At 36.0% G+C, this 24,539-nt stretch overlaps 2 protein-coding genes and 1 long non-coding RNA gene across 3 annotated transcripts; all 3 read right to left on the bottom strand.

Moving 5' to 3' along the window:
• Nucleotides 1-6,264: 6,264 nt before the first annotated feature.
• Nucleotides 6,265-7,232, bottom strand: LOC127148549 (uncharacterized). Its single transcript, XM_051082623.1, has 2 exons — nucleotides 6,876-7,232; nucleotides 6,265-6,795 (listed from the first exon to the last, which is right to left on the bottom strand). Exons 1-2 carry the CDS (start codon nucleotides 7,020-7,022, stop codon nucleotides 6,415-6,417), a joined length of 528 nt encoding a protein of 175 aa, XP_050938580.1. The 5' UTR covers nucleotides 7,023-7,232; the 3' UTR covers nucleotides 6,265-6,414.
• A 148-nt stretch (nucleotides 7,233-7,380) lies between these two features.
• On the bottom strand, nucleotides 7,381-9,241 carry LOC127148557 (uncharacterized). The gene is made up of 3 exons (XR_007819649.1): nucleotides 8,977-9,241; nucleotides 7,500-8,901; nucleotides 7,381-7,413 (listed from the first exon to the last, which is right to left on the bottom strand). It is a non-coding gene; the product is annotated as an uncharacterized LOC127148557 (long non-coding RNA).
• An 11-nt stretch (nucleotides 9,242-9,252) lies between these two features.
• Nucleotides 9,253-10,547, bottom strand: LOC127148607 (uncharacterized). The gene is made up of 2 exons (XM_051082699.1): nucleotides 9,338-10,547; nucleotides 9,253-9,266 (listed from the first exon to the last, which is right to left on the bottom strand). Exons 1-2 carry the CDS (start codon nucleotides 10,545-10,547, stop codon nucleotides 9,253-9,255), a joined length of 1,224 nt encoding a protein of 407 aa, XP_050938656.1.
• Nucleotides 10,548-24,539: the final 13,992 nt, after the last annotated feature.

Genomic DNA, 24,539 nt, shown 5'->3' on the forward strand with positions numbered 1-24,539 from the left:
CCTAGAACACTCAACGGCTGCAACAAACCTGCTGGCTTCTGTCTCGATGCCTTCACCTGTTGACATACCAAGCATCTACTAATGAAGTCTGCCACTTCTCTTTTCATGTTCCTCCACCAATAGACATACCTCAAGTCTTGGTACATCTTCATACTTCCAAGGTGCATAGTAAATGGAGAACCGTGAGCCTCAGTCAAAAGCTCTCTCTTGACTGCACCATCTTCTGGCACGCACAAACGTCCCTCAAACGTAAGGCCATCATCAGAGGATATGAAGAAATCCTCACCTTGCCATTCCTCTACCAAACGACGCTTCTCAACCAGATAAGGATCATTTAGCTGAGCAACAATAATCCTTTGTCTTAAGGTCGGTTGCACTGACAACTGAGCCAACTGTGAGGTAACTTCCCCTACTGACACTACAATTTTGGCTGTCTCAAAATCTTTGAGCAAGGGAGCTTGCTTGGTGATAAGCGCTGCTGAATATGCAACCTTCCTACTCAGCACATCAACAACTACATATTCCTTACTTGGGTGGTACAGAATCTCACAGTCATAATCCTTCACCAACTCAAGCCATTTTCTCTGTCTCATGTTCAACTTCTTCTGGGTGAAGAAGTACTTTGGGCTCTTATAGTCAGTGAAAATCTGTATCTTCTCACCGTACAGGTAATGTCTCCATATCTTCATTACGAAAACCATTGATGCCAACTCTAGGTCATGGGCAAGGTAGTTCTACTCATGACTCTTCAACTGACGAGAGGCATAAGCAACTACCTTACCTTGCTGCATCAAAACACAACCCAGTCCTTTCTTTGAGGCATCTCTGTAGATCATGAAACTTCTAGATCCATCTGGCATTGTAAGGTTTGGTGCAGACACAAGCTTCTGCTTAAGCTCCTGGACGCTACTCTCACAAGCTGGGCTCCAAACAAAAGGAGTCCCCTTCCTGGTCAACTGAGTCAAGGGACTGACTATATGAGAGAAGTCTGAGCCTGCCAAACCCAGAAAACTATGAATCTCGCTAACTGTAGACGGTCAAGGTCATCTGGTAACAACTTCGTTCTTTGTTGGGTCCACAGAAACTCTCTCACTGGAAACCACATGGCAGAGAAAAATCACCTTCTTCAGCCAGAACTCATACTTCAAGAACTTGGCATACAACTTATTAGCTCAAAGAGTCTCCAAAACCTGGTGCAAATGCTCCTCATGCTCAGCCTCAGTCTTGGAGTAAATCAAAATATCAACAATGAAAACTATAACAAACATGTCTAAGAAGTCCTTAAACGCACTGTTTATCAAGTCCATAAATACTGTAAGAGCATTAGTCAAACCAAAGGACATCACAATGAACTTGTAATGCCCGTATTTGGAACGGAAAACGATATTAGGAATATCAATATCCCTAATCCTTAGCTAGTGGTAACCTGATCGTAGGTCGATCTTAGAAAAGATGGTGGCTCCTTGCAAATGATCGAACAAATCATTAGTCCTCGGTAAGGGATAGCGGTTCTTGACTGTCACCTTGTTCAGCTCTTTATAGTCAATGCAAAGGTGCATTTATCCATCCTTCTTCTTCACGAACAACACTGGTGCTCCCTAAGGTGACACACTGGGTCGAATGAAACCCTTGTCCAACAAATCCTACAACTGCACCTTCAGCTCCTTTAGATCAGCTAGAGCCATTCTGTAAGGGGCCCTCGAGATAGGAGTAGTGTCTGGCTCTAACTCGATGGCGAAGTCTATCTCCCTGGGAGGTGGAAGTCCTGGAAGCTCGTCAGGGGATACATCGAGGTACTCCCTTACCACCGGTTAGGAAGATAAGAAAACTTTTGGTTCTCTAGTATCTAGTACGCTTGCCAAGATGCTCCAGGTACCCTGGCCGAATAGTTTACTCGCCTTCATAAATGAGATGACCTTGGGTATACATACGATTCCTACCCTCTTAAATTTTAAACTAGTCCCAGAGGGAGGGTTAAAAATGACTTTCTAACAGAAACAGTCTATACTTGCATGGTTAGCAGACAGTCAATCCATGCCTAGGATTACATCGAAATCCTCAATGTCTAACACTAGTAAGGTCACATCTAACATCTGGTTTGCTATATCTATCTGACATTCCTTTATCTTTTCTTTAGACAACAAACCCTCTCCAAATGGAGTAGAAACAGACAAAACACCACTCAACGGTTTTACCTCTAAACCAACATGTCGAACGAACTCAGAGGATATGAACGAATGGGATGACCTAGAGTCAAACAACATAAAAGCTTAGTGCCCCAAGATTGGGAGCGTACCTGTCACCACTGTACCAGCTCGCTCGGCCTCCTAACGGGTAGTGGCAAAAACTCTTCACTGCTGGAAAGCGGGAGGCTGGTACGGGGTAGTCTCAATGGGTTTCCGAGGACAAGCATCAGCAGTATGCCTTGGTTACCTGCACCTGAAGCAAACTCTAATCCCGGCCAAGCAACGACCTCTATGAACTCTCCCACAGCTAGAACAAACGGGTAGCTCTCTCAAGGTTCTCCCGGTTGTTGCAAGCTCCGACGATGCCACTGGAAGACACCTTCTGACCTTAGATTTCGCTGCGGTGTCAAGTCAGGCTACGACTCAAACTTCCTCTTTTGACCAAGGGCTGGCCTCCTGCCGGCAGCCTTGGACGGTTCAGCTCTCTCATGCAGACTCAAGTCTAGTGCCAGGCGTAAAGCATCAGCATGAATGGTTGGCCTAAGAGCCTGAACAAAACCCTGGAGGTCTAGTATGAGACCTCTGACAAACTTCTCGGTCTTGGCCTCCTCATCCTTCACTACATCAGGGGAAAAACGAGATAGCATGTCAAACTCAGTGTCATACTGCTCCACCGTCATGTCGCCTTGCTCCAAGTTCAGGAACTTTTGCTGCTTCGCGTACTTCACGTTGACAGAAAAGAACTTAGCATAGAAGCTCTCCTTGAACTGCTCTTAGGTTATCTTGCTGACATCTCCACCAGCATCCTCTCAGCAGTCTCCCACCACGCGGTGCCTCTATCCTCCAGTAAGAAAACTGCGCAGTGAACCTTCTGGTCATCAGGGCATTTCACGTACATGAAGATCTTCTCTAAAGAGGTCAACCACATCTGAGCCTTGGTGGGGTTGTCCATGGATCCGTCAAACGTTTTAGAATTGTACTTCCTAAAGTCTCTTAGATGTTTGGCCTCTGTCAATAATTGAACCGGCGCGGGCTAAGCTTCCACAGGGGCTGGAGGAGGGGCAGTCTGGGTCTGCAAGGCAACATGGAAAGGTGCTAAAGTAGCCTGTAAAATGTCCTGGTATTGCTACTCCATCACGGCGAGATCCGCCTGGGTGACAAGTGTAGTAGGGTTGGCTGCCTGCGTAGTAGGTTGCTCCTCCAGCTGGGTATGTCCAGCTCATCTAGTCTTCGGTGAACCCAAAGGAACACCTAGAACAAACTGGTCTGTAGCGTACCTGGAGGAAACACTAAGACAATCGGGCTACGAGCGATCCCGTCGAATCACTCGAATCATGTATATGTTAATGCTAGACCGGTGGTCCCGTCGGACTACGCAGTCCTAAATAGGTGGTGATCCCGAAGGACACCCATGCAGGTACGACTCTAATAGGATGAGCTAACATACACCCTAACAATAGCATGCACATAATAGCATCATCACGTCATCATCTCACATCATATCATCGTGTCATATCATAACATCATGTCATATCATAACATCATGTCATATCATATCATTATTAATTGTCATGTCGTTACACAATCTATTCATCAATGTGCACGACTAAAAAATATGTGCGACCTCTTAATTTCATTCGTAGGTCTAGTAGTAGAATCTCTTACCTAGAGATTTGCTCAAACTAGTTCTAACAGCAAAATCACGCTTTCTAAGCAACGAAGTCCGAAATGGTTAGAAAACACCAATTTTCATAACTTAATCATCAAATGACCAAGGACCCAAGAATTTAATTAAAATAACTTGCCCTAGGTCGAGGTTGCCACGAATAAGCCTTTAAGTGGAGGAATCCCACGCTTCAGGAATCAATTGGTCCAAGATGTCCCTTAAGAGAAATAATTTAATTTAACTACAAAATTAAATTATCTAAGATCCAAAAATTTCAAATCTTAGTTGGGTATTCCAAAACCCAATAAAAACTTACCAAAACAGGTGAAAAGGATCGAAAAAGGGTTGGCGGCTCAAAGACAGGTGAAGTGGCTAGGCGGCTCAGCTAGAAAGCAAAAGGCGGCTTGGACAAGCGGCTCGCACGCGTAGGATGGCTCGAGCAAGCGGCTCGACTACGGTGCAGGTGCGGGCGTGTGGGTCGGGTCGGCTTCACGCAACTATGGAGGCGCAGGGGTTGCTGGCGGCGGATGCGACTCAGGTTTCTAGGTTCGGGTATGAGCGACAGCTGAAGTGGTTGGGGCTTGATGGTGACCTGCGCGACCGACGACTTGTCTTGCGGCAATGAGCGACGGGCTGTGACGGAAAGCAGCCGATCGGCGATAGCTTTCAGGTAGAGGAGATCAAATGGAGATGGCTCGGATTGTGGAGGACGGCGCACGGCTGGCTGTCCACTTTCAGCGGCAATCGAACGAGCACAGCGGCTACAACGGAGTGGCGATGGCGGCGGTTGATAATAAAATAATTATATTATCCTCAAAACTTAATTAATTACACAACCAAAAATAATTAACCAAGTTTCCTCAAATACAACCAATTAAGATGCAACTCCTAAACACTATGACCATTAGATATTTTCTTAATATCTAATAAAAGTCAAGTCTTCATAAATCGATTAATTCAAAACACCAAAAATTTCAATAACAATACTTAAGATAAAAAATTAAATTCCTAAATTTTGGGGCGTTACAATATAACTTTCCCCTAACCGTGCATGTGAATCGTAGGTACACCCCTAAATTGTGGGAGTGATCACGTAGGAACACCTCTAGTCGTGTAAGTGACCCCATAGATAGGACCACAATACAGTTGGGGTAAAAAGCATAACGTACAAAGTTAACAGACACATCGCAATCCAAAGCATGTAACATTATCATAAACATTATAACATGACATGAATATTAATCATAACGTTCTTATTTATGTGATTAATATATCATGTATAATAAACATCATAAGCATACCAGTCATCATCGTCAATCATAATATCAGTCATCATCATCAATTATAATATCAATTATCATCAACACAATATCAATCGTCATCTATAACATCGCATTATGCATCTTAGCTACCATCAATGCATAATCGTAAATACATGCAGTCCCTTAAATTTAGTTCGAAGGTCCAGTAGTAGAATCTATTACCTAGAGATTATGAAAAAAAATATTTCTTTGCTGACAGCAATCTCCCAATTTAAGTAGATCCTAAATAAGGACCATTAACCAAAATAATGTTATTTTGCAAACTTATTACCAAAATAAGGTTGTTTGCAAACTTATTACCAAATTGTTGCTCTTTTTTTTTTTATTTTTTTTAATAGGGCGAGTCTTCAAGACTCGCCCTTGTTGTTTTAGAATAAGAAGTTCAAGTAGGGCGAATCTTGAAAACTCGCCCTTTTATATTTTTAAAAAAAAAATCAAGTAGGGCGAGTCTTGAAGACTCGCCCTATATCAAAAAAAAAAAATTGCACAAGACTCGTCTAAAAAAAGGCTAAAAAAATGTAGAAAATTTGGTATGTATGTTGGAATTAATATTTGGAAGATTGTAATGAATAAATAGAATTTTTTATTGCTATTCAACAAGTGGGTTGTCTATTATTTAGCTCATTCAATTAAGTCAAAATTATAAATCGTTATTAATTGAATCTTACATATGTATATATTCAATAGAAAAATATATATTTGTCGTTCAACATGTGAATGAAAATCTTGAAGAATTAGGATTTAATCAAAACCTTGAAAATTTATAATTCTTTTTTGGCTCGTTTTGGATTTCGTATTATAAACTTAGATGATCTGGTATACTCTCCATGCACTCTTCACCATACAAAAAATTAAAATATATTTTTCTATTAATTGGAGGCCGTAAATTTGTAGTAAGTACTTTTGATTGTAAAATAATTAAATATGAATCAAAATGTTTAATACAATAATTTAACAATTTTCATTCAAAGGAAAAAAAATCAATGTGTTCCACAACCTGGACGTCGACGATTTCTAGCTGGTTGTCGTCGTCGACTTTGAACTCTCTGTTGTTGTATTTCCTCCTGATTCTCTTGTTGTTGTTGCTCATCTGATTGCGCGGGTACTGCTGCATTCTCTTGTTGCTGTAGCTCATTTGATTGCTCGGGTACCGCTGCAGGCACTTCGTAGTACAAATATTCATTATGTTCTCCACGACCACGCCCGTGACCATGCATGTATGAAGACGATGGATCGCTCCCTAAATCATAGTATTGTTGCCCAAAGTCCATTGATGATTGACCTGCCCTGAATTGTAATATCCTCTTCCAAAGTCTGACGATTGACCGACTCCTGAATCATAATACGTCGTTCCAAATGTTGGCATCATCATTACTGGACTAACGTAATTATGCTCGCTTTGTGTTTGTGTCATTGGAGGCACTTCTTCCCCGTGTTGGTCAACTTCTTCCAATTGATCGGGCTCTTGCACTAGAGGACGTCTCCTCTGAACAGGAGCAGGTACAATAGGGACATCGTACATATAGTGGATGTTCTCCTTATACTGCTCGTTATCGTTGCATATATTTAGAACCTGTTGTGGATCATCTGCAACATTCCGAAGTCTAATATTGTTTGATCTCTGTAAAATATTAAAATGAATTAGAAATCATTGAAAATAAATTAACACTAAAAACAACTATACAATTTTTAAATGTATACCAGAGGACTCATAGCAGCTCCCGGTTGGGTGATATAGAGCTTGCTAATGTTTTTGTACCAATGGATGTATTCTTGAGTTACATCCATATCAAACTGCTCAATTGGAGGTCCCGTAGCAGTAAACCTTCTGCGATTATGCCATCGCATCACTAAATGAGCAACTCTATCTGACCAATCAGCAGTCCTCAGGTCAATGTTGTGCAACAGTGGTTCAGTATTACAGTCACGTGGAACAGCTTGTTGAATACCGAACTGTCTAAGTACTCTATCAGGATGATGCCACTCACCAATGTAGAAACATATGAGAGGACTAATCGTCCGCCATATGTTGTGACCGTTTGTACAAAAATGTGGCAAACTATCTATAACAGTTTTGTATGGCTCCCAGACAATCTGAAACAAATTGTATGAAACAAATAACGTACCTATACTGAGAACTTAAAAAAATATGGAACTTGAAATTGAAGTTTAGCATGACGTACCTGACTAGGTTGAAGAAGATCAAGCCGATCTTGTCACACAAAATTGATCTCTCCATCTGTATTGTTGAAGTAATAATTTAGATTTTAATTGAACTATATATAAAAAGTTACTCTTAATCTAAATTAAATTGAAATAGTATACCTTGAACCATAAGCTCGACTGTGTAATTGATTAGCATTGACATGTAGGAGTTGAGGAGCCACTATTGGGAATCGTTCCCAAGCCCATATTTGTAACAATATTAGTGGCCCAGCTATTTCACGAACACCTTGTTTGGATGCCTTGCATAATTGTCTATACAACCATGCCAAACAGGCTCCACCCCAAGAATATCGCCCCGTGTGGTGCAGATTAGCTAAGAATGGTAGAAACATTAGGTGCACATAACGAGTTGATTTATCGGCAAAAATACTCCCACCCATCAACTGTAAAATATATGCCCGTGCATAACGTGTGATAGTTTCCTCATCGGCATCGTTAGCCAATTCATGAAACTCTGCCCCCAACCATGTTAAACTCAATCTCTGCCCCCTAATTTGTTCAGGAGGTGGGATCACACAAGTAACTCTTGGCAAACATGCAACCAATCATCATGCATCTGATCGATAACAGGCTCGCCATCAGTCGGTAATCCCACCAAAACTTCCACATCCTGTAACGTAATTGTGCACTCTCCAATTGGCATGTGAAATGTATGTGTCTCTGGTCTCCATCTCTCCAAAAGTGCAGTGATCAGATGCCAGTCTAACTGGATGAACCCCAATCTGGCAAGCCCATAAAATCCTGAAGCACGTAACAGTGGAAGTATGTTGCGGTGTAGTGGGATAGTACGTTGGACAACTGCCTCACGTCGTCTACAGTTTATCTCGGGCGTATTACGATCATCCCACACAGTTTCTGATCGGTGAATGTTCTGATCATATAAAACGTCCGGATCAATTGGTCCTCGATTTAATGCCATTATCTACACAAAAAAAAATACAAATCAATGTCATTAAAGAAAGATGTCTAACTATCAGGTGCCTGTCTCCTTAACAAAGTACAGCTCCGTCGGTTATGACCAAGTTGGCTACAGAATGAGCATCGTTGTTGAGCACTTTGTTCTGTCCAATCCATCTCGTTGTGATAACGTGAAGTCTTTGGTCTACCTGATTTTCTCAACAACGATGGATCTGGCAGTAAGACAGGCATACTTGTAGGTGTTATCCAATAATCTTCATGCGGTACAGGTTGAAACTGAGGCGCATAGCATGCAGCTTAAGTTGATATTTTATAATAGTCCTCAATAAAGTCTTCATAGTTCATGTTAAACCGTGAACAAACCGCCATAAAATGCGAGCATGGAATACCAAAGGCTTGCCACTTGTTACACGAACAGTACCGCTCAGAAGCACTTAATCTCAATATTTGGATATTTCCTCCTTTAGAATTTAATTCGTGACGTCCAGTTTTTACATGAAATATGCCTTCAGATCGATCATAGGATTGTACTTCATGCTTACTGGATCTTACAGACCATTTCAATATTTTCTGAAGTGCGTACCTGAAAATTGATGCAATTAGTATAACATGCACATCATAAAATCTATTACCAACTGTGAAGTTGAAAAATCCATACCCGGTATATTTATCTCCACGTTCCAATGCAACTTTTATTTCCTCTCTCCTTTTTTCAAAGTAACTCACACATTTGAAGAATGTACTTTGAGCTATAGCATTTATCGGCAACATTCGAGCTCCTTTGAAAACTCCATTCATGCACTCTGATAGATTTGTTGTCATCCACCCGTATCGAAATCCTCCGTCATGTGCTTGAGTCCACTTCTCTATAGGAATGTCATCAAAAAAACTCATGCATCTACTGTTTATTCTCATTAGATCCTGAATGGCTTTATCAAACTTTCGGATCTGAAATTGACACCCGGCACGGTAAGCATAATTCTTTAATTGTGTGAATTTATATCTTTTGTAGAAATTACTGACAACATGGCGTAAACAGAATCTATGATGACAATTCGCTCCTGTCCATCCATTATCCGGATTGTTAACCGCCGATATAATGCCAGCATGTCGATCGGAAAGTAAGCATATCTCGTCATGGGTCACAATTTGTTTTAGATGTCGTAAAAACCATCCCCATGAATCTGCAGACTCTTCTTCAACAACAGCAAATGCTAATGGTAGAAGATGACCATTTGAATCAATAGATGTAGCAATTAATAACTTTCCTCGATACTTGCCATACAGGTGAGTGCCGTCGATTTGAATAAGTGGCCTACATCTACTAAAGGCTTCTATACATGGACCAAATGCCCAAAATACTGATGATAAGATGACATGGCCTTTGATAGGTGTGGCCTGTACCCTCCATTCAACGAGTGTTCCAGGATTGGTATGCTTCACCATATACAACCACCTAGGTAATAATTTGTACGACTCATCCCAATCGCCAAACACTTTGGCTACTGCTTTTTTTTTACCATCCCAAGCCTTACGATAAGAAACATGGTAGCCAAACTTTTCCTTGATCATGGATTGCAGTGACGCAACACTTATTGATGGTTTTTCTCTGACAAATTCAAAAAACTCTCGTGCAAGCATTGAAGAATCCAATTGCACATGACTTTGACTAAGTTCTGAGTAAAAGCAAGTATGTTGGTTAGATAACTTTGTGATCTCAAATAAACCATGAGATTTCTTCATTATTGCACGAAGTCTCCATTTGCAACCTTCGTTCGACTTTTTACATCGAATGACCCACTTTGTCGGTGTAGACTCTACTACTTCATATGGTGCGTGATTCTTAATAGCAAAGCACTTAACCATATGTTGCAGCATTTCTTTATTTTCACAAATCATTCCCGTGTACAATTGGGTGTTGTCAGTCACCATTGGAACTATAATTGGATCGTGTTCTTGAATGGCATCTACTGCATTCATGTCTAAATCAGTAAATGTATTAGATGGAACTTCATATTCACAACCATCGAAATCCATCTCTTCAAATTCGTCATCAGTTTCTGTTCTAAACTCTGTGTATTCGTTGGTAGCTACCATTTCTTCTTCATGGCACACTGGTGGTGCATCTGACTCCGGCTCAACATCAACATATTCTTCAACATATCTCGGTTCTACATTTAAGTTTATGGCAGTATCTACCATACTCACAGTCACATACAGATGCACCATGTTTGGAAACGGCAGTGCAATTGAAAACATGATGTTCATTTCTTGTTCGTTTGAAATAGGGAATGGTATAAACCTTACTGTTCCGGATGCGGTTAAATTAGGGTGTCTAAAAATGACACATATTTGTTTGTCATTTTCTATATAGAAATAAAGACAAACAATAAAAATAATTAATTATTATAAAAAAACACAACATCATAATATAAATTAAACCTAAACATAATATACATATGATACTTAACAAAAAAACCAGTTATATATAACATCATAATACAAATATTCGATTAATGTTTTAAATGTGACATGCTTTAAATGATAAATAAATTTCTAAAATATCAATATCTTTATTTTATAGCAAAGATTGTTTCGATTACTCCTCATATTTATAGAATATATTTCATTTTATTTGCCCATAAATAATAACTATCAATCTTTTCAAATAGTTTTTTTTTTTTGCTTGTAATTTTTTTTTTACATTTAACTTTTATACCATGAAAGTTTGATTTCTACATAACTAAATGCATTTTAAAATGAATTAAAAATAATAACATAGAAGGGTTATCCTAATTTATTTAATTTTAGTCTACGTGCCACCGTATTTGATTAATGTTTGCTTTTGTTTTAGGGGATAAAAATATCAAGTTAATGATTTTTGTAAACTAAACATATTAAATAAATTCGACAATAACACAAAATCTAATAATATAATACAATAACATATTCAAATAAAAATTACATTTACAAATAAATTTCATACCTAAATTTGTGGAAGAGGAAATATATTTGTGATGGAGAAAAAGAATGGAGGATATGTGATAAGATCAAGTCTTTTTTACAACACCCGAAAGGAGGTTGAGAGGAGAAGAAGAAGGGAGAAATTTTTCGTGAAGGAGAAGAAGAAGGGAGGATATGTGAAGAAGAAGAAGAAGAATGGTAGATTTAAATGGTTAGCAAAATCCTCTACACCATAGGATTTTCTGCCACCATCCAATCTCAACCCTTCATTTTTCTCCTTCTTTTCCTCCTTTTTCAGGTGACCATCCTTCTTCTCAGTGGCGTGGCGTGGCGTGACATGCTTTTCCTGCCACTTTGGTCACGGGTTGCATGCAATCTTTTCTTTTCTTTTTTTTTTTAAAATGAATGAGGGCGAGTTTTCAAGACTCGCCCTCTTTTCTTTTTCTTTTTGAATAATGAGGGCGAGTCTTTCAAGACTCGCCCTCTGTCTTTTATAAAAAAAAAAAATATAGAAGGGCGAGTCTTGAAGACTCGCCCTATTAAAAAAAAAAAAAAAACAACAACATTTTCGTAATAAGTTTTGAAAGAACATTATTTTGGTAAATTGTTTGAAAAAATGCATTATTCTCATAATTTGTCCCCTAAATAATAAGGAAAAATCAATAACTTAATTAATAAAATTTACCAATGGCTAGTATCTAAAACTTTCCAATTTAACTTATCAAAAATTTAAGGTTGAAACCAATTCAACCTTGATTTGGAAAAATCCAAGATTAAATCTAAAAATTAGCCAATTCAATCTTTAAAGAAACCCCAATTATATCCAAAATTAAATTAATAAATTATTAATTTAATTACCTTGGCTTACCAAAATTGACCAAATGGAGGTTGAAAATTTATCTAAACCTTGATGAGAAAATTCATCAATTCTTCAAGCTTTGCCAAAGGGACCAATCATAACTAAAACTGGCGAAGCAACAGCGGTAAAAGGTTATCTTAGTAAAGAAGATGAATAACCTTTCTCTTTTTCCTTTTCTTTTCAACTTAAACATTCCAATGCTATTTATAAACTCAAATAATAACAATAATATTTATTATTATTATTTCCTTTTCCTTTTAAGATATATATATAATACGAAAATATACATATATCTTTATTCCCATTATCTTTTCCCACAATAATTAATTATCTTCTACAATAATTAATTATTATTTATCTTTTCCCAAAATAATTAATTATTTTCTACAATAATTAATTATTATTTATCTTTCTCCAAAATAATTAATTATCATCCACAATAATTAATTATTATTTATTTTTCTCCAAAATAATTAATTATCTTCCACAATAATTAATTATTATTTACCTTTCTCCAAAATAATTAATTATCTTTCACAATAATTAATTATTATTTATTTTTCTCCAAAATAATTAATTATCTTTCACAATAATTAATTATTATTTATCTTCCTCCAAAATAATTAAATATTTTCCACACTAATTAATTATTATTTAGCTTTTCCAAAATAATTAATTATCTTCCACAATAATTAATTATTATTTATCTTTCTCCAAAATAATTAATTTTCTTCCACAATAATTAATTATTATTTATTTTTCTCCAAAATAATTAATTATTGTGAATTAATTATCTTCTACAATAATTAATTATTATTTATCTTCCTCCAAAATAATTAATTATCTTCCACAATAATTAATTATTATTTATCTTTCTCCAAAATAATTAATTATTTTCCACAATAATTAATTATTATTTATCTTTTCCCAAAATAATTAATTATCTTCCACAATAATGAATTATTATTTATCTTCCTCGAAAATAAATATTCTTTTATAAATAATTATATGTACCCAAAATATAATTATTTTTCTTTTTCTCCCTAAATAAATATCTTTTCTCCAAAATACAAATACCTTTTCTTTAAATAATTATATTTCAACAAATATAATTATCTTTTTCTTTAACATAATTATATATATATATATATATATATATATATATATATATATATATATATATATATATATATATATATATAAAATATCAAATCTCCAACAAACACTCTACAATTTAATTAAATAACATTCATAATTATTTAATTCAACTTCAAAAACACTAAAAATCCACAACTTTACTGAATCCTCTTAACCTATCATTTAATCAAAATCTCAACAAACAGCACATGTCAAAACCTCTAAGTTAATTAAATATTCATCAAATAAATATTTAATTAATTTCAATTCCCACAAAATCAAATAATTCTTATTGAATGAATTCAAAATAACCCTCGATAAATTAAATCTAATTAAACAAAACTAAGATAATTAACTCCAAAATTATCTTATATTTTTGGGGGTTACATAGATGGTTGCACTTCGTGAATTATCAAAGTTTGTACCTTAGGCAGACATACCAATGGAACTAATGCGAGAATTTTGACAGTAGTTGTTGGTAGAATCTCACAAAGTGGAAGTGGTTGGCTTACCAATGGAAGATTTTCAATCATTTATGGCAGCTCCTTTATTGTTTAAGTATGAATGTCAAGATTCTCTACTATATTACTTATAGTTAATAGCAATTGTGCATCTCTACCATTGCTCCTGATGTTGAGGCGATGTTCTTTTTTGTTCCCTATATAGCAAAAAGAAAAGAAAAAGAAAAAATACAATTGTTTTTTGTTTAGAATCTAAGAAATTTTAAACAATATAAAGCAATACATAATAAATTAAATACTAACCATTGAGTCTCTACAGTAGGTTCTTAAGGATGTGACGAACTTATGGACCCTCAGCGATGATAACATGTTTATTTTTGTGATGGTAATCATACTTGTCCAGATTGTGATGATCAGAATCATCACGAAGATCATCGTGCATGTGATGAATATTATGATTATGTTCGTAATAAATAAATTCAAAAGAAAATAAAATTAAAAAATGGGTTAGTAAAAAATCGTGTATACATAAGCAAACGATTGTCTAGCATATCTAAATGAGCGTTTGGCAAAGGGTGACCGATCGTTCAAATGTGACAGGCGATCATATAAGAAAATTGAAATGATACTACTAGAAAAAAGGGTTTTAATGACACTACAAATCAAGACATTGTGTCGTTAAAAATAAAAAAGAGGTGGGGTGAGGTAAATTGTGTCATTAAAAATAAATATACAGATTTTTTCTTCAATTTCACGCACGCGAGCTCCAGATCATGGTTTTGAACCTCTCTGATGGTTATTTTGATTTCTTTTCTATAAATAAGTATTTTTCCCTAATTTCTCATCAATTCATCAATCCAACTCCAATTTTCACCAAAATTCTCTCTAAATTTCAGTTTGACAGAACTCTTCCATCTCTATTATGTCATTTTTCTCCCAAAAACTCTAGCAATCTTCTCTAACGACCCAACTCCTTATACTAAGTCGAAGCCATTACTAATTTAAAAGATAAATAAAATTTATAAAATTAAGATAAAAAAAGAAATAAAACAAAACCTCAAAATTTTCATTTAAAAGCATAAATAAATGTAATTAGAGATAAGTATAAAAATTAAAATCCTAAATCGAGCTCTATCTAATTTTAAAGAAATAAAATAGGAATACATAATTAAAATAAAAAAATTTGAATACAGAAATCCGACATCACATAAAACGGAAGCAAAATATCCCTATGGCTTGCCACGGTCACTTTTGGTCGCTCGCCAGCTTGCCTTTGCTTTTACCTCTGCCTCTGCCTGAAAATAGAAATAGTATAAATATATACTCAGTAAGGGACCCACTACTAGCCTCGCTAGGTGCCTGTTAACTTGCTATTAGAGTCCTAAAAAGTGATACCCAAGAACCGGTACGTTTTCGAACACGTGCAACATGTTTTCCCGGAGGAACATAACTGGTCTTCGATGATCCCAAAGGAACACCTAGGACAAACTGGTCTGTAGTGTACCCAGAGGAAACACTAAGACAATCGGGCTCCGAGCTATCCCGTCGAATCACTCGAATCATGTCTATGTCAATGCCAGACTGGCGGTCCCGTCGGACTACGCAGTTCTAAAAAGGTGGTGATCCCGAAGGACACCCATGTAGGTACGACTCTAATAGGATAAGCTAACATACACCCTAACCATAGCATGCACGTAACATATCATCATCACGTCAACAAGTCATATCATATCATTTCATCATTAATTTTCCATGTCGTTATGCAATCTAGTTATCAATATGCATAACTAAAAATATATGTGATCTCTTAATTCGACTCGTAGGTCTAGTAGTAGAATCTCTTACCTAGAGGTTTACTCAATAGAATTCTAACAATAAATCACGCTTTCCAAGTAGTGAAGTCTTAAATAGTTAGAAAACACCAATTTACATAACCATCAAACGACCAAGGACCCAAGAATTCAGTTGAAATAACTTATCCGAGGTCGAGGTTGCAACGAATAAGCCCTTAACTAGAGAAATCCCACGCACCAAAATCACTTGGTTCAAACTGTCCTTTAAGAGAAATAATTTAATTTAACCCAAATTAAATTATTTAAGATCTAAAAATTTTACTCTTAATTGGGTATTCCAAAATCCAAATCAACTTACCAGAACAGGTGAGAAAGGACCCAAAACAGGCTTGTGGCTCGCCAAAAAGCTTGGTGGCTGAAGAATGGATGGCGGCTTAGGCAGGCGGGAGGTAGTGGCTCGACTGATGGATGCAGGCGTACGTACGGCTGGCACAGGCTCACGTGGGCGGCGGGAAGCTTGCGAACAATAGGAGGCGCGGGTCGGGTTCTCGAGTTTGGGTAGGGCAATGACTGATGCGGCTGAGCTTCGACGGCGAAGTGCGCGGCCAATAACTTATCTTGCAGCGGCGAGCGACGGACTGTGACGAAAAGCAGATGACCGGCGATTGCTTCCAAACGGAGGAGATTGGTGGAGATGGCTCGGGAGTAGAGGGCGACGGTGAAACAGCTAAGACGAGGTGAAAATGGACGATGGAAAGCTCGGCTACCTGCGACGGTTCTGCTGATCGGCGAAAGGGCGAGCGGAGAAGACCGACTGTGACGTTCAACGGTTGAAGACTAACAGATCCGCTGCTAGGGCTGTGGGTTTCCTTTGAGCACGGGTCCCAATGCCTATTTAAACACCATTAATAAATCAGTATTATTTTCTCTTTCCTTTTTCTTATTTTATTTCAAAACAAACAAATTTTCTCTCTCCTCATTTAAATCTCACCAAATCTTCCTTTTATCTTCTTTTTATCTTTTCCCAAATAAAACACAATTATCTTTTACCAAATAATAATTATATTTTTCATTATATAATTATTATTTTAAATTTCATTCTCTCTCTCCAAAAACTTCTCCAACACAACTAAGCAACTTTCCACAAACACAACAATTGGATATTTTCCAATAAGATCCAATCTTCAAAAAAATCAAATTAAAGCAACAAAGTAACACCCAAAATTACAACGATTTAAACTTAAAATAATTAAAGTAAATTACCTTAAATTTTGGGGCGTCACATCTTCTTTACTCTTCCATCTCAATTCTATCATTTTTCTTCCAAAAAGTTCAACAATACTTTTGATCCAATGGAGGGGTAATCTTTTTCGAGGTAAGAGCGCAATGGGTATTCAATTTGTTTGAGAGTTTCTTTCATTTATTTCTACTTTTTGTTTCTAAATTAAATTTGCTTCTAAAAAACAACTTGTTTTAATTCTTGCTACAGATATTCACTACATATTCTTTTATGTTTTCTTTTTTCTACTAACCACTTTCCTTCCAAAATCCATCACTCCAACTCCAATTTTCACCAAAATTATCTCTAAATTTAATTTTTCCATAGTCCTTCCCTCTCTATTCTACCACTTTTCTCTCAAAAATATTAGCAATCTTCTTTACTCTTCCCTCTACATTCTGTCACTTTTCTCTTAAAAACTCCAGCAATTTTTTTTTATACAATGGAAGGGTAATCTTCTAAGAGGTAACTGAGCAATGGATATTCAATTTGTTTGAGAGTTTCTTCCATTTATTTCTACTTTTTGTTTGTAAATTAAATTTACATCTAAAAAACAACTTTTTTTAATTATTGTTACCAATACTCTTGATATTTCCTACATATTCTTTTATGTTTTCTTTTTTCTACTAACCACTTTCCTTTCAAAATTCATCAATCTAGTTGATATTTCCTACATATTCTTTTATTTTCTAGTCTTTAATTAGTAGTGCTAAGTATGTGCCTATATCATCACCCGGTTGTTTTGGCCCTGAAATTAGCATTGATAGCATCATGTACGTTCTTTTCATACACAACTATGGTAGAAGATTAGAAATAAACATCACTACTGGCCAACAATTGTATTTAGAACTCATGTCACCATGAGGATTTATTCCATCGACTGACAATGCTAAACGAAGATTTCTAGGTTTAGAACCAAAGCCTGGCCATTTAAAGTCTACTAACTTCCATGCTGGAGAGCCTGTTGGATGTCATATCTTACCTTCCTCAATTCTTTCACTAGCATGCCAAGTCAGATTTTTAGCACATTCAATACTTCTAAATAGACTTTTGAATCGTGGAATGGGTGGGAAGAACCATCTCAATTTTGAGGGAATTTTCTTTCTCCCTTCATTTGTATCCTTAACGTTTTTCCACCTAGATTAATTACATTCATGAAATTCAGTTGCATTAGCAAATTCTTTCCTATAAAGACAACAGTTAATAGGGCATGCATGAATCTTTTCATATTCAATTCCTAATGCACCTAATGTTTTCTTTACTTCGTACAATGAATTTTGGAGTTAATTGGTAGTTGGTAGAATTTTCTTCAAAGTTTCAAGTAATTCTGAAAAACTTGTATTACTCCATTCATAAGTAACTTTTAAATTATACAATTTAACTAGAGTAGACAACTTGTTGTACTTTGTGCATCCTTCATACAATGATTTTTCAACATCAATAAGAAACTTCTCAAATTCATTTGGGTCTTTTAAATACTTCTCGTGAGCAACTTCAATCATTTCTTTTACAGTTCCAACATCATTCTCTTCACATGTATCTGTGTCAAACTTTGAAGATTCTTCATAGAAAGATGAGTTAGGAAGTTCTTCACCATGCCAAAACCAAATTTGATAACTTTCATCAATACGATTAACATATAAATGATCTCTAACACCATTTCTACTATGCTTTTCACAATTCCCACATTTCAAACAAGGACAACAAATGTAGGAGGTAGTTGTATTCGAAAATCCAAGTTTGATGAAATTTTTCACACCCAACTCATATTCTTTGGATAATCTACTTTTGTGCCTCCATGATTAATCGATAATTGTAAACCTAAAGAGAAATAAAGTAAATTCAATTAGTTGAAAATGTATCGTTGAGATTATTAAAAAGAAAACAAATATGGAGATTGAACAAGCATTCACTTAATAAGACTAAATTTCCCCACATTTAACCAAATAAAGAAAATAATTTCCTACAGAACATTAGGTTTCTTCAAGCTCCCATCACAAATTTTCCTGCAACGAAACAAATGAAGAAAATAAGGTTCATTTTCATTGAGACATTAAAACAAACATTTTGTGAGAGCCACAACTATTAAAGACACGTATTCTTTTTTCCACCAACATTTCAACCCATATTCTTTAGCTACTTCAATTACGACCCATTATTATTCTTCTTATTAATTCAACTCATTTTCTTGTTAACAGTAAAAACCCCACACCACACATCCCCTAGAATCACTACAAAAATGGAATAGTACTTTAACCTATTAAATTAAACATCATTATGAAAAATGTAGCAAAATAAGAAGAGAAAAAATAATCGTCAACATTTAGACAATCATCATAAAACAAAATCTTAAAGAGGCATTGAAAGCCCTCGTTCTGCTCTTGTTTATTTTATTTATTTAATATATCCTAAATAGTAAAAAACAAGTTGGAAGAATTTTATACTCCTTAAGGTTGATTCATTTTATAAAGAAAATTTAGAACCAGTTTAGTTTGGTTAAGGCTTGAATTTTGTTAGTATTTGAAAGAATTTATTTATGGGGCAAAAGGAAAATTTATTATGAAGTGTGGGGCATCATAGTAGTTTCTTCTTTGTTTTTCATAAAGGAATAATAATAATAATAATAATAATAATAAAGATTCCTAATTATTTATTATGAAGTGTGGGGCATCATAGTAGTTTCTTCTTTGTTGAATGCACGAATATCCCCCTCCCTTTAGAATTTACTCAATGTCATTGTTATCGCTCTCCCATACTGGCCACACCTCTCTTTCTTTCCTTTGCATCGACACCACCACGAAGCCAAAACCATCTTCCGACGTGGGACGATGACTGCACGTCGATGTAAACCAGCTGACATATTGCATCTTCCTTTTCGTGTGTCAGCCACAATGCCTCCAGTCAAGGTGTGGCTCATCGACGCAATCACTAGTCGGCCGCATGCGCCATTTGAATCGCTGGATGACGACCACTGCAGGCCGAACAGCTTTTTGTCCGTGATGATTTGAAGTCATCAGTTTCAATCAACATAGTCTCTATCCTACTTCCTCCTTATGTTTCGTCGTTAGCTGAATTGTGCACCACCTAACCATCTTTTGTCGTCATTCAGCAAGTTGAATCATCACTAACCTCGTCATTTTCCAACTTCCTTTCATTGAATCTATGTTTTGGATAATCCTCTTTATTTTACTTTGATTTCTTGATGAATTTCGATTACTCATTAAGTTTCGACTTGGTTTTCACAATACCCGTTACATTTTAATGTTAAATTTAAATCTTAGAGAAGTTTGAGCTCTATCCAACCATTCAGAAGCTTGAAATTAGGCGTTCTAACACATCTTTGGTAAGTTTCTAAGCTTTTGGAGCGGGTGTTGAGTACCCATTTAACTTCGTTGATAATATTGAATAACTCATGGTGTTGTTAGCTAAATTTCGAAGTTAGAAGGTCGTGAGGGTGTCGTTCTTTAAAAAATACGGCTACTTTGGTAAGTTTTTTGTACGATTTCATTGATAGTTGATTTTCCATGGAATTCTTGAACATACGTTGATTTTTTTTTTTACTTCAAATGGTGATACCTATCAATTGTTTTGGAGCAAAACAAACTTAACCATAATTTTGGATGCTAAATTCGAGTTTAGAAAGACATTAGAGTACTTTCCATTGAAGTTGAGGTTATTTGTAAGCCTTCGGTAAGATTTTGGGAAATTCTAGTAAGTTTTCATGGAGTTTTGTGAATACCCATTTAGTTTTAGCATGAACTTGATATTACCCATAATTCTTGAAAGGAAAATGGGAGATTTTAGAGAACTATGAAGCATTGTTCATCGCACTTAAGACCGTTTAGGATAAGTGTGTGCAATCTCTTAAGTTACTGACTTGTTAGTTTGACATTGAGTTTGGTAAATGATCTAAATCTCTCACATTATTGATGGTGTGACTAAGAGCATATTAATATAAAAGACCCATTAAGTTTAGACTAAGTTTGGATGCTCATCTTGTTAAGATTTTAATGTGGGGTTTAAGGTCTACGGGTGGAATGTTTATCAACCTAGACTAAAGCATGTAAGGGATGTTCAATTTAAGACTTGGAAGAGATAAATTGAAGTCTTTGGAACATTAAAAATAGTTTAAGTTGACCTTATGGCATGTTTTGGAAATAGTTGTGACATCTTGATATGTGAAGACATTGATGTGACCTTGATCGTTGTTTCGTGCCAAATTGAAGTGGGAAAAACATATAATCCCAGGGGATCGAGTTATTCACTATGAATGACTCATTTTCAAGCTTTCTTTATACTTATACACGTTATCTTTTGATATTGCTTGGAAAATTCCATGATTTAAACCTTTTATAACCACGTTTTAGTTTATGTTTAAACAATGTATTTACGCATCGTGATTTTATGAATGTTTATGACTTGGATTTTATAAAAGCAAGTTTCAAGTTCCTATTTTCATTTACACTTAAACGATTTGTTAATCATAATTTTAAGAATGTGCATGGCTTGAACTCTATAAAATCATACTTTATGTTTTTTATCATACTTGGTTTTGAAATATGATTAACTGATGCTTATGGTGAATGAGAAGGTGATTTCCCTAAGGCTACGTGAATGTGTTTTCGTAGCACTACCTATGGTTAGCAGAGGGTTTTCAAGGCTGAAAGAACTTGTGATCGTAGATCTGGGAACCTGAGCCTAGGCAAGGATGTGGATGGAGGATTGTGATATGGCTTCGGGGCTAGCTTAACCCATTGTGGGTGGCTCTATGTGCATACTGAAGCAATATGGATGTTGTTACTATGGTAGGTGTTAAGTATTGCATGAGCTCCATATGGCCACGTGTTTCCTTGTGGATATGGATCACATGTGAGCTATTATGGGTTGTGTATTTAGTATGGTATCATGGTTGGATTGGATGGAGATTATTACTATGGTAGATTATAAGTATGTGTGATCTCCGTTTGGCCACATGTTTCCTTATGAATATGGATCTCGTTTGAGCTACTCTGGATTGTGCATTTAGTACACTATCATGGTCAAATTGGATGGAGGTTGCTATTGTGGCGGGTACTAAATATGCATGAGCTTGTTTTAGCTACATGATTCTTTGGTCATGTGTGAGCTATCTTTGGCTGTATATTTAGATGCCTTGTCATGGTTGGTTTTGATACAGGTTTGTTGCCCTTACTTATGGTTTATGGTAATATATGATTTTAATGTTTTAATTATTATTTCGGTATTTATGTTATAATTAAATAGTTTGAATGTATGTTTTATAAGTTTTAAAAACTTACAACTTCCTAAGTTTTAGCTTAGGTTTTAAATGTTTTCCCCCTAGGTAGCAATAAAGGACCAAGCATTGGTTGAGCTTTTCCATCATTGATTGTAGAATTTCATTCTTTTTGTATATATACTTAAGTGTTATATTGCTTTATTTGGTGATTAGAAGAAGTGAGAGTCATGATGAGAATTTGAGTTTTGAGAGGTCTCTTATTAGATTGTATTTCTTTTGCAACTAATTCATAGTTGAATATAAACTTTGATTGAAAGTCTGTATTATTTTGATTTTTCCCTATAAATGTTTTGCTTCGGCCGTTATGTTATTAGTTTTGATTTTTTAGTACTTTTATATTTTCGTTATTACTCTTAAAACTAGATAGGGCTTGAGTTAGGATTTTATTTAGAGATTTAATTCTATATATATTAGTTTATTTATGATTTTAATGAGTACTTGAGGTTTTGTTTATGAGATTTAATTTTATTTTCCATTTTGTTTTAAGAAAGTTTTATTTTTCTTTAAGTAGTAAAGATTTCAGCTTAGTATAAAGAGTTGAGTCGTTACAATACATTGCCTAAATTAAACTAGATAAGTAGAAATGTTATGATTGTATTGTGAAAGACTTTTGATGGTGGCATTTAGGAAAATGCCTCCACGTAGAGGTGCCCGTATAGGTGGTAGGGGAGGTAGAGGGCTTAACGTATCCAGCCTAAAGAATAACCTATCGTGCAAGTTGGCAACCCTACTGCACCTTTCGAGCCAATAAGTTATATGCTAAGTTTTCTAAGTGTGAGTTCTAGCTGAAGAAGGTGTATTTTCTTGGCCATGTACTATCTAATGAGGGAGTTTCTGTAAACCTAGCAAAGATTAAAGATGTTACCAGTTGGCCTCGACCTTCTACAGTCAATAAAGTTCGTAGTTTTTTGGATTTAGCAGGATATTATAGAAGGTTCATGTAAGATTTCTCTCATATAGCCAGTCCTTTGACATAGTTTACCAGAAAAGGGAGTCTTTTTGTTTGGAGCCCAGCATATGAGAGCAGTTTCCAGAATCTTAAGCAGAAGCTTGTTACTACACGAGTCCTTATAGTGTCAGATGGATCTTGAAGCTTTGTGATTTACAGTGATGCCTCTAAGAAAGGATTGGGTTATGTTTTGATGCAGCAGCGTAAGGTGGTTGCTTATGCCTTTTGTCAGTTGAAAAGTCATAAGCAGAAATACCCTACTCATTATTTAGAGGTTGCAGCAGTGGTTTTTACACTAAAGATATGGAGGCACTATTTGTATGACGAGAAGATACAACTTTACTGACCACAAGAGCCTGAAATACTTCTTCACTTAGAAGGAATTAAACATGAGACAGAGAAGATACCTTTGGTTAGTAAAAGACTATGACTGTGAGATTTTGTACCATCAAAGTAAGGCGAATGTGGTAGCTGATGCTCTTAATAGAAAGGTATCACATTTAGCAAAACTTATTGCTAAGCATGTTCCTTTGCACAAAAAATTTGAGAGAGCTGAGATTGCAGTTTTAGTAAGAGAAGTCACCTCACAGTTGGTTTAGTTGTTAGTATAGCCGACTTTGAGACAGAAGATTATTGTTGCTCAGTTTAACGATCCGTATTTGGTTAAGAATCACCTCCTGGAAGAAGCAGGGCAACATGAGGAGTTCTCCATTTGATAATGCACTTATGATTGATAGACGTTTATGCATACCAGGAGATAGTGTAGTTAAGACCGAGCTCTTGACTCAGGCTCATAGTTCCCCATTTTCTATGCATTCTAGCAGTACAAAGATGTACCAGAACTTGAAGGGAGTTTACTGGTGGTGAAATATGAAGAGAGAAGTGACAGACTTTGTTAGTAAATGTCCGATGTGCTCGTAGATGAAGGCACAAAGACAGAAGCTAGCAAGTGTGTTGCAACCCTTGAGTGTGCCAGGGTGGAAGTTGGAGAATGTGTCTATGGACATCATCACAGGACTGTCCAGGACCCTGAAGGATTATACCGTGATTTGGTTTTTTGTTGACAGGCTTACGAAGTTAGCCTATTTCATTTTAGAGTGGAAGTGGGAGAATGTGTCTATGGACAGTTATATATGACTGAGATAGTGAGACTGCATGGAGTAACTATATCGATCATTTCTAACAGAGATGTCCGTTTAACTTCCATGTTTTGGAAAGGGCTTCATATTTCCTTAGGCACGAGATTATATTTTAACACAACATTTCATCCTTACACTAATGGTCAAACAAAGCGTTTGAACCAGATCTTGGAGGATATGCTGTGAACTTGTGTGCTAGAGTTTGTAGGAAGTTGGGACACCCATTTGCATTTGATGGAGTTCGCTTATAATAAGCGCTATCAGGCTACCATTGGCATGACACCTTTTGAAGCTCTGTATGATAAGTGTTGTAGATCTCCTGTTTATTGCGGTGAGGTTGGAGA

This window comes from Cucumis melo, chromosome 3 (genome assembly GCF_025177605.1).
Source record: "Cucumis melo cultivar AY chromosome 3, USDA_Cmelo_AY_1.0, whole genome shotgun sequence".
NCBI classification, from domain to species: Eukaryota; Viridiplantae; Streptophyta; class Magnoliopsida; order Cucurbitales; family Cucurbitaceae; genus Cucumis; species Cucumis melo.